Raw genomic sequence first — 11202 nt, 5'->3', positions numbered from 1 at the left:
AGATTCCTCACCTCGAGTGAAAAAGTCTCTTGTTGTTATTTAGGTGAACTGGCCCTTTAAGGCATTTCCATTTCATTTCTGTGCTGTAACACAGTAAATTCAAACAGATGGCCGCCCGGGGGGAGGGAAGAACTTTCTTAAAAATCTGACATGGTACGCTTTGGGAATTGGTTGGTAGAGCATTGAGTGAGTAAAGCAAGCCAGATGAGTCTTGTAAGTTTTTGGAATATGATTACATTAAAAAGGCACAGTCCACCCCAAAATAACTAAAAGCACATTTGTCCTTTTAACCGTTTTATTATATATGATTAAAGATCCATTTCTATCTCAATTTAAACTGATGAATAGCATCAGAGAGGACTTATTAGGAAAGGGAAAACCTTCAACAAGCATAAAGGGCCGCCTTTAAATAAAAGAAAGGAGGAACAGGGACATTCATTTCGTTGCCGCCTCCCTGGGCCTTATTTCAGAGAGCATGGCGGACTTCCTGCAGAGTAATGTGACCGTGTTGTGTGATGTGACTGACCGGTAGGATCTGGAAGTGCTTGATCTTCTGGTGGTGGCACAAGGTGAGCACGAATGCCTTGACATTACTCTGACTGTCCCGCAACAGGAATAACCTGACACACAGAACAGAGGAGAGGAATGATTAAACCTATTCATGAAAAGTACAGTCTGCATCCCCACTGTAACTCTGCATGGCTTCATACGATATGCTGCAGCCTGACTTGTTGAGAACCTTATCTTAATCCACCAGGCAAAGGCCTCGTGCCAAAATACGAGATCTAATGGCAGCGTTGATGTCTCGTTTCCCCGAAGCTTTTTACTTCATCTCACATGCTTAACATTGACCTTCACATAACATCATATAAAAAATAAATTTGCTAAACCAGCTAACTTCTTCACAGCTGCTCTTACCCGTCTACTTGGCCCTGTTGAATGATCATTTTGTGGGCTTCCTCCCTCATGATGCGACCGTGGAACCAAACCTGTGTCCTGTGGATCACTGAAAGACACACATCTGTGACTCACTCATACTCTAAAAACATCTGCAAGAGACACCTCAAAAAACACTCAGACTGATGTGTTGGGGGTCTGAAGTGGGAGTACCTGTGCTCAGAGAGGAGGGGTGCAGGGGGCTCGGGCTGCCCAGGACATTCATACGCTGGCTCCGTTTCTATGTGGAAGACAGGGCAGCCATTATTAAAAGATAGCAACATAAATTCACTCATCTTTCCCTGAACTAAAAGTTAAAGATTTCAATATGCAGGATTTAGTTTTTGCACAGCCAGCAAACACTGTCAGTGAGCAGCTGCTCTCGGTAAGCCTCGTCAGAGCTGTGATCGCAGCGACAGATAAGAGGAGCCGCTGCACACTGGATTTTACCGAGAAAAGGGATGCCGGGACGAATTTAATTAGGTCAAAATGGAAAAAGGCTTTCGCTCTGATGGAGTCTGATAGGTACTAAAGGGGAATAGTGAAATGCAGGTAATTAAATACGTAGTTTAACTTTGTTTGTAGTAGCCTTACATCAACTATCATGGGAAGGTGATTCAAGTAGTTTAATCACTTTTTGGGAATATTTGGGTGTTAACGATATCACAACAACAATTTTGGGCCATAAAGGAAAGGACTTTTAAAAACATATGCACATTGGGAAATGTCTTTTAAATAAACTCAATTTAGTATCATTTAGCTAGCATGTGACTATATCGTTTGATACGATTTTGCAACACAGGAACATTGACACATTTCTTTTAGATAGTAGCTCCTACTTCCACTTTAGTCGACCAACACCGATGATAAGGAGAGGGTCAAATAAAAGCCAAACCAAGGGAAAACTGATGATAAAATGGCTTTTATAAACCCTGTAGGAATCAACCCCTGTGTGTTTATCACGTCAAACAACTGGAGATTAAATCTGTGGCTTCAGATCTCTTATTTTCTTACCCTCCAGGTCTGTCCCTCCTCCACGGCGGCGCTCTGGGCCTCGACGGGGTTGTCGATGACGCGCCCGGTCCGCCCGGAGAAGTCCATGGCCACCAGCGAATTCTCAGATACACTCCGCTGTAGAGGAGACGTGGCAGGGTGGGAGGAAGGGTGGAGGAGGAGGAGGCGGAGGAGGAGGAGGAAGAGGAGGAGGAGGGGGAGTACACACGGACCACGGTGGAAGGGTGGTGGTGATGGGTGGGGGAGAGACAAGGGTCAGAGGTCAAACAAGCCAGACACAGTCACTGGGGCATGACAAATCCTGTCTGCACACAGAACCACTTCAGTCAACCCTCTAACGCCCCTCTGAGGAAACGCACCAGCCTCTCTCTGGTGCTGCTGCGAGATTATTCTGGTGTTTTTCTAAATAATAACCGAAAATAAGGTCAATTAAATAAGTGTCTTTCACTCAGAGGAACTGTTAACATAACGAGCATGACATAAAACATATGATGATGTCCAAGAAGTTCCAAGACACACTTATTCTTGATTCTGCAACTTAAACTATAGGACACATTTTACGAGTTATGATTAGTTTATGGACTTCAGACATTTAAAAGACTCTACAAGTCAAAACGTCTTGAGGAAAACACTGTTTTTTATAGAAAAATTGTAAATCGTTTACAAGTGTTTGCAAAACACAGAATCAGCTTCCCCACAAGGCTTCAGGAAATGAAATGTAAAGAGACTTGGGATGAGTTTAGACATATATTTCTATAAATCAACATCACAAACCACCATCTTTGTACTTTATAAGTCATTTTAAAAAGCTGCAACGATGATCATTCTGTAAAAGCATAACTTTGTGAATGTTTTCTTGTAATGTCATCTCAGGAAAGGTGAAACCCCGCCGGCTGCTTAGTCCTGTGTGCAGTTTGCTGTGCGTGTGATATTTTAACACCATACGTGTGCATGTATGTAAGCGCTCACCCTTTAAAATAAATCTGGGATAAGGTGTTATGTGTCGGATGTTCTTTAGTTATAGACTGTTGTTTGTTTGACCTGAATCTGGACCGTAAGCCTTTCACTACCGAGCGTTATTGTCACCTCCGACAAAATGTCAAACAGCAGCTGCCATTTTTTCAGATCAAACATCAGTTCAATCATTTTACAAAACCATTATGGTACCGATAGCGGTTCATGCACACACTCGGTTGTTCTACTGTATTTCGAGATGTTGAGTGACAGAAGGGCCAGATAAGAGGAAATATACATTATTTTATTCTCAACTTACAATTATATGGGAAATGTCAGAATCAGAATTCTTAGAAATCCGCCAAAAAATATTACATCTCTAGATCTCTTTTCCTCTTAAGAAAATCCAGAAAATAGGTAGCTAGTAAGTGAGTCAATGGACCAATCCTCTTAGTTTGAACACTGTTCATTTCAAAGCTGTTGGACAAAGAAATTCTGATTTATGACCATTCATTAGTACGGTGGCCGGCCAAAATTGGAACCACGGCCCAAACACTTCCATTAGGAGAAACACGCTGCGCTTTCTCAAATGATGCAAATATAAAACACAAATGGGCCAAAACACATACAAATTAAAAAGATCTTCACTCTCTTGACAACAAAAGAACAGCATTTAGAACATATATAGTAAACCCTGCACATGTGTTATGAAGTTGGTCATTTGCACGTGTTTTGGCACTTTTGTGATTCTATATTTGCATCGTTTTCAAAACTGCAGCGCGTCTCCTAATGGAAATGTTTTGGGCCGATGTAGCACGTTTGCACCTATGTAATCGTTTGTGGATCGCTGAATGTCTCTTGGGTTATATGGAGGTGATTCAGATACTCACCACAGGTGCTGTAAAAGGCGAAAGACTGGACTTCCTCTGATGGGGGACGTTGTAGCTCTGATAAAGGACTAACCCATACTGCGAGGAATCAGAGAACATTTGTTTACAAGAGCTGACCATCAATTAATAAGAACATCAAGAAAAGGGAACCTACATTTTGAGTTACTGTCAGGTTTGTATGAGCACAAATCTGTGGACTACACTGAGAAATATGAAAAAGAAAAGCAAGTACTTTGAGCAGTCTGAAGGCCGTCATCCAGCAGGTCCTGCTCTGCTCGTCCTCGGCACACAGCATCTTCAGCTCCTTACAGTCACTCGTCACTCTGCTGGGCTGCAGACCGAACAGAAGACACAGCGGGACACTAAATTAATGATCATCAGGAACACGAAAGGCCTGTACCAGTACCGGAATCAGTAATCTCTTTTTAATCACTTCTTAAAACACATTTCTATAAACCGTTTATGCTCTTTGGGGGTTTTCCCTTTCCTGTAGTGTGTTATATAGGTACATGTAAATGGTCTATAAAGGCTCAAATCCCTATGTGCAAGGTCCATACTAGCACCACAGCACAGACCTCCCTCAGTAACAAGGACTTCAGACACACTGCTCCTTAGATGCAACCCCTACGGATAAATTAATTCATGTCACCATAGCAACATCCAGCAACCCCCCGGCTGGCAAGTAAAATCCCTTACCCGATCCTGCACTGCCACCCCTGCTGTGTGGCGTGTGTGTGTGTGTGTGTGTGTGTGTGTGTGTGTGTGTGTGTGTGTGTGTGTGTGTGTGTGTGTGTGTGTGTGTGTGTGTGTGTGTGTGTGTGTGTGTGTGTGTGTGTGTGAGAGAGGTGAATGGGTTAGGCAGGCCAGATTCCCTGTACCATCCTGGCTTATCCCAGTGGGCTTATCCCAGATCAGCAGGTGACCCACCACAGATTACTCCTGGAGTGGGACACCCAGTGCGTGTGTGTTTGAACCCCCTGCTGGGCAGTTTTAACCCACATGTCCTCAGACACACACACACACACACACACACACACACACAGAAGCAGGTGCATCTGTTAAGAAGCCTCTGGAAGGAAGGTTGTATGGTTCAGTGTCTCTTTAAATCTCAAATAAATAAACATTAAGAATGAATTTGTGTTTGAAAAAGCAAAACTGTCAGCGATTAATTTTATTCGTCATGAGAGCCGCTCTCCAGTTAGTGGATTAATTGAAGGGTTCAGGCTGCAGTGTTTTCTTGTGTGTTACCTTGATGCAGAACTGGAAGTCTGTGGGAGAGTTGTGCAGTTTTTTGCCTGAGATTATGGTGAAGATGTTACTGTCGTCCAGATCTGAGAGCAGCTGCAGGTGTCGGGGCTCCTGGGGAGGAAGGGAAAAAGATGTCAGCAACCACGCAAAGAAAATACTTATAGACAATGATAAAGAAAGCCCTGTTATGAGTTTGGATTTTCCCTCTCCTGTAGTGTAGTTATATAGGTTTTGGTGCATGTCAATGGTCTTCAAAGGCTAAAATCCAAGTTTCTCTCCAAAACACACTTCTCCTTGCCTGAAAAGCCTCTATTGTACTCCTTTGTTTACTTCTGTAACACAGTGACATCACTATGTAACACTCGCTCTTTTCTTTTCGGGTCGGGATGATCAGAAAAATGTGTTGCAGACTGGAAAAGTTTGTGTGAACGATCCCCTCAAGATGGAGCTACAAGTTGTGTCCATGTTGTTTCCACATTACGATTAACTAGCTCATAAAGAGACCAAAAATAGAAGAACGGCTTCTCAACCCTGGAAATATGAAGACCCCAGAAGTACTTGAAAGCACCATAAGCTTGGAAGACGTTTTTGCCTCAGAGTGAGTTTCTAGTAAAAACCAATAAGTTAATGACACATCATAAGAAGTATGAACTGAAAAGTTAAACCCGCAATCTTTTCATTCCATTTTCAGAATGAGCTGTAAATCCTCACCTTGGACGTTCCTTTAGTGGAGTAGTAAAGCCCGGAGCGTCGCAGGAACATGTAGAGTTTCTTCCAGGACCTGCGTCCGGGCTCCTTCACATACAGATAGCCCTGGATCTCTGGACAGCTGCTGGAGTTTAGAAAGTTCTGCAAAAAAAAACACACCACAACATCTATGAGCAACCGTGCTGCATAAGAACTGAATGTACACATCACAGATGTTTGTGTTTCAGCCTGGAAACTAGTTGTGCAAGGAGGATTTTATAAAGAGTAATGTTTATGTTAAAAGGCTGCGGTGGAAAATGAGGCAGGTTTTTGTATATATTCTTAAAAAAACAACACTGGATGAATGTAATTAACGGATTTCAGGCACTGTGTGTGCAGGCATATTTTTGGACTGCCAGATGTCCTCACAAAGATAAACAGCGACAGCATTTTCATAATGTCTACCTAAGAGTTGAATTAAGTTTAGGATCATAATTCAAAAGCAGGATTGCATTAGTTTAAATTAAGGTGATGAATCAAGTCATCGCACGTCTGCTGTTCAAGATTTACGAGTGTGTCCCTTCACTGAGTCATGGCCTCACCTGTAAGAGTTGTGACTGAGGGATTGAGCCGTCGGACTCCTGACACCAGGCCACCATCTGCTCTGGAAAAAAGTTCTGGATGGAAAAGCACACAGAGACACTGACAGTGAATGAAAGGGAGAGAGAGAGAGAGAGAGAGAGAGAGAGAGGCACTAGAAACCACTTAGTGCATATGCAAGCTCAGAGTGGGGTAATGTTTCTCTATGCAGAATACGTCTCACTTTCTGTGTGTGTGTGTGTGTGTGTGTGTGTGTGTGTGTGTGTGTGTGTGTGTGTGTGTGTGTGTGTGTGTGTGTGTGTGTGTGTGTGTGTGTGTGTGTGATGAGCACAAGGGCTAAGAGACAAAGTGGTGGGGGCGATAGAGGGCACTCCAGCCCGGGAGTAGATGCAGTATGATCTCACCCGCTGATGTAATCCCCTTTAGCCAGCAGTGCTACTCTTAGCGTGATTGACAGGCCGCGGCCAGCACTCTGGTGTTTTACTGTGCTCATTACCACGGAGCTGAAGTCACCTGCTGGCTCTGACACACACCTTAATCACCGCGGACATACTGTCACCGTACACCCCGGGCCGCACGCTACAGCGGAGCCCCATGCTGAGTCCATATCGTCAAAAGATGCCACGCAAACCGAGCTAACGCTGACTGGCCCGCTGTCAGAGGAAGGTCTGTGTCCTTAAAGTGATGAACAGCTCGCCCTCTCAAGCAAACTCGGAAATGAGCGCAAAGTAAAATGAGTTTCAGCTTTAAAATCAGGAGAAAAAAATCTCTGAACATAAAGAGAAAACATACAGAGCCATGGTCAGCTGGAATGTATGTTTTAAAGCAGTTCTTTAAATCCCACAATGGCTGATAGTGTAGGAGAAATAGATTTGGGGGAGCTAGCATGCTTGTCACAGCCGGGGGAAAGGGTTTGACGCCACTTTCAACTCACTAATTACGAGTGGTACCTTTGCTCACAGGTCACATGATTGTTTTATGATGCCTGTACTGTTGTTGTGTCAAATGTTAATGGTTTGAAGGCAATTACTTAATGACATTGCCATTATCCTTAGCTGTACTTAGGGTTAGCTAATTAGCAAGTGTTAGCATGTTAAACTAAGATGGTCAACATTAAAACTCCTAAACATCAGCCTGTTAGCGTAAAGTAAAGCACGGCATGTAACATCCTTTTTATCTCAATGTTTTCGTTGCTACAGAGAAATACTCCAAATTACTTTGGCTGAGAAGCAATGCAATTTAAAGATTTTTGCATGTCAGCATCATTTTTAATCCCCAAAAGTATCATGGCTGGAAAACCGGCTGAACCCCAGTGGGTGTGTGTGTTTTGAGGCAGTTTAAAGGGATGCGAGAGACTCACCAGGGGGTTTCTGAAGAATTCATATTTGGCATAGTTCTTCCTGAAGAGGAATTTACTGTCACTGCTCATGGAGGCTTGAACCTGAACCACCAGCTCGTGGTCCTCCAGACATCTCTCTGCATGGAGACACAGACACTGTTAGTCATTAAAAAGGCTGGGATGAACAAACACAGATTTCAAAAACAGTGCACACTCCTTTGGGGCTTATCTGACACTAATATAAGTTTTACTCTACGTTGTTCTTGTCTTTTTAGGGCTGATCTGCAGCATAACAAGCAGCTCTTTTGGATGCACTTCCTCTCCTTTTAATATTGAAAGTGTGTCCTTGTCACCAAAGGACTTTGTTTACTATAACTGCTTTGAGCTGTGTCCTCTAGCAGCAAGACACACAACAACTCCTTATTGGCTAGAACAATTACAAACCAGTTATTATCTAGTACTTTTAAAAACAACAATCTGGGTATTGTTCAGTGTAAATTGGTATAACATGGAAAGAAAGATTGTTTTTAACCAAGAGGTTGACACTTTTCTAAGCCCCATAAATCTCCTTGATGTGAATTATTGGTTAAAGCCTTAAATACTGAACATGATATTTAAAATTAAGCATAAAAAGATCACATTATTCTGGTATTGTTGACAATGACACGTGCATTTCCTCTGTCCTCTCTTTTTTAATATGGAAAGCATGTCTTTGTCACCAGAGGACTTTGTTTACTGTTACTGCTTTGAGCCGAGACCTCTAGCAGCAACACACATAACAACTCCTTATTGGCTAGAACAATTACAAACCAGTTATTATCCAGGGTTAGGTTTAGGGTTAACAGGAATAGGGGTATTGTTCAGTGTAAATTGGTATAAAGAAATCAAGAAAACGGGGTATACCACTTTCTCTAAACTCCATAAATCTCCTTGATGTGAATTAGAGTAAAAGCCTCTCTCTACTGCACACGATATTTTAAATCAAGCAGAAACAGATCACATGTTATTCTGTTATTGTTGACAATGACACAGCAGGAAAAAAAAAACTCCCGTTACCAAGAGACGAGCGAAGGCTGCAAGAGGTTAAACGAGGAGGGGCGGTGAAAAGAAGAAGCGCTGTGAGGCGGGGAAGGGAGGAGGTGAAGGTGGAGAGGCGGCATTAGATGGAAAGGGGGGGGGGGGGCATTGCAGGAAGATGATGTCATGTATTTCGGCTGATTGCTGAGAGCAGTGAAGCTATATGCACAAGTACAAGCCACAGACAAACACACAGCTACACATTAAGAGCCTAACCTGCTCACTGTGCACCACACAGGCACAATTACTTTCTCTGTGTGTGTGTGTGTGTGTGTGTGTGTGTGTGTGTGTGTGTGTGTGTGTGTGTGTGTGTGTGTGTGTGTGTGTGTGTGTGTGTGTGTGTGTGTGTGTGTGTGTGTGTGTGTGTGTGTGTGTGTCTGTGTCTGTGTCTGTGTGTTGTCCTCTTTCTTGAAGTTGAGGGCATATGATCTCAGAGTGAGGCCGCTTAGAAATAGATAGTGACAGGATGTTCTAGTTCTGCATGGACACACACACACACACACACACACACACACACACACACACACACACACACACACACACACACACACACACACACACACACACACACACACACACACACACACACACACACACACACACACACACACACACACACACACACACACAAAATGATAGCAACCTGGAGTTAGCACTAATGCTTCCTTAAGGTTAACTAACACAATGCACTGCAACTGTAGTCGCTTTTGTTGCAGTTAGAAGTGTGTGTGTGTGTGTGTGTGTGTGTGTGTGTGTGTGTGTGTGTGTGTGTGTGTGTGTGTGTGTGTGTGTGCGAGCGCCATCTGCAAGCAGGGGAATTTCCTGTGGAGAGTTAAGGAAAGATTTATTGGCTGGCCGGGCTAGGGGCTCGTCCGACAGAGAGGCGCGATTGGTTCCTCTCAGCTCTGGTATGACGCTTTAGTTCAGGCCTCTCCCTTCCCCCTCCCTCTCACCCTCCCTCTTTCTGTTTCTCTCCTTTCTTTCTCCCTTCATCTCTCGCTCTTTCCCTTCCTCCCTCTCCTCACCTCACATTCCATCTCTCCAGTGCTTTTTCCTTTTTTCCAGAAACACAGATCAAGCAGCAAAGCACAAAGCGATCCTTTGACTCTAAAAAAACGACTCGGGTAGTAGGAAAGTCTCACCGAGGACAAAGAGGGACCCGGAGAAAGTAAATATTAATAAATAAATCTTCAAACGGACACATGGAAAAGTGAAGAAGCGAAGCATGAATCTGGTGGGGGTTTTTTTTTACTCCCTCCTCCTTTTTTTCCCCTCCTGAGCGAATTATTGGGAGGGAACAGGCATGTGAGCAGAACATGGAAAATGCTTAATCCTACGACCACCACACCTCCCTCCCTGAGCCGTATTGAAGGCATACAAGCACTTGTGCCATGCTCAAGTGAACATACTGTACACACTGAAGGTACACACAAGAGCGTATCCCCAGCCATGCAAAGACGCACAAAAGGGGTCGACACAGACATACAAGACTGAAACACACCTGCGGGAAAGACCTATACTCTTAAAATCCCACTACAAACAAGGGATGTTAGCCTTTTTTTTAATTGCAGACTGGCTTTTATGCACTTTCTTAAGGCTTATTTTAATGTATTTTCCAGGTATCTTTCACAGCTTTGCACAAATAGCCATAAAACTGAACGACAAGAAGGAAATCTGCTTTTGGAAAATATAACTGGTAATGTGAGAGGGATATAGGGCCATATTAGTGGTGGTTAGTCGGACTTAAAGTGCTACATTATGGCATGTAATCAATGTGGTATCAAAGTGATATCAAAAGTTAAATCTATGTTCAAAGAGAGCATGAATAAAGACAGAAGAGTGTGCCAAATCTATGCCTGGGGGCTTGCACAGAAGAAGAGACAAATAAATGAATGCTACATTTGAGTAGAGAGACTTAGGCTCATATTAGTGGTGGTAAGTTAGGGTTAGGGTTGTGCTACATCATTGCAGAAAATCAAATGCACGAAGGGGTATCAAAAGTATGTCTCTATTCAAAAAGAGCATGAATAAAGAGGGAAGAGTGTGCCAAATCCATATTTTGGAGCTTGCATATCCACCACACACACACACACACACACACACACACACCCTTACCAAGGCCCAGGATAGGGTGGTGCTCCACTAGTGTCCAGGCGTTGTCATCCACACAGTGGCTCTTGTAGACCAGGAGCTGGCACACATCTCTGGCCGTCATGTCTGCCGGGATCTCCACCACTTTGCCGGCCCCATCCTCGCTCCACACCTTCACTATCTGCAAAACACATGTCGGGTACCGGTGAGGATGTGTGGATAACAAGCCGTTTAGGTCATGTAAGAAAGTCTCAAACTGTACAAAAATTGTGACGCATCCCCAGCCACATTTGGAAAATTGGAATCCACCGAGAAAAGGGGGAAAAGTAACACATCAACGACGGCATTTACCTCCATAACCAGGTG

At 43.6% G+C, this 11202-nt stretch overlaps 1 protein-coding gene across 1 annotated transcript in view; it reads right to left on the bottom strand.

The window, feature by feature from the left end:
* The window catches only part of LOC134874777 (growth factor receptor-bound protein 10-like), a 43104-nt gene that overhangs the window by 6453 nt on the left and 25449 nt on the right, over positions 1-11202 (bottom strand). Inside the window, exons 6-16 of the mRNA XM_063898945.1 lie at positions 10861-11017; positions 7690-7805; positions 6332-6406; positions 5754-5891; positions 5043-5153; positions 4027-4125; positions 3795-3872; positions 1951-2067; positions 1111-1177; positions 919-1006; positions 527-620 (exon numbers count right to left, since the gene is read on the bottom strand). Coding sequence (XP_063755015.1) covers positions 527-620; positions 919-1006; positions 1111-1177; positions 1951-2067; positions 3795-3872; positions 4027-4125; positions 5043-5153; positions 5754-5891; positions 6332-6406; positions 7690-7805; positions 10861-11017 — 1140 coding nt within the window. The remainder of the gene's footprint in view (positions 1-526; positions 621-918; positions 1007-1110; positions 1178-1950; positions 2068-3794; positions 3873-4026; positions 4126-5042; positions 5154-5753; positions 5892-6331; positions 6407-7689; positions 7806-10860; positions 11018-11202) is intronic.

Source organism: Eleginops maclovinus, chromosome 13 (assembly GCF_036324505.1).
Source record: "Eleginops maclovinus isolate JMC-PN-2008 ecotype Puerto Natales chromosome 13, JC_Emac_rtc_rv5, whole genome shotgun sequence".
NCBI lineage: Eukaryota > Metazoa > Chordata > Actinopteri > Perciformes > Eleginopidae > Eleginops > Eleginops maclovinus.
Note: the sequence above shows the minus strand (reverse complement) of the source record. Positions and strands in the feature narration are given on the sequence as shown.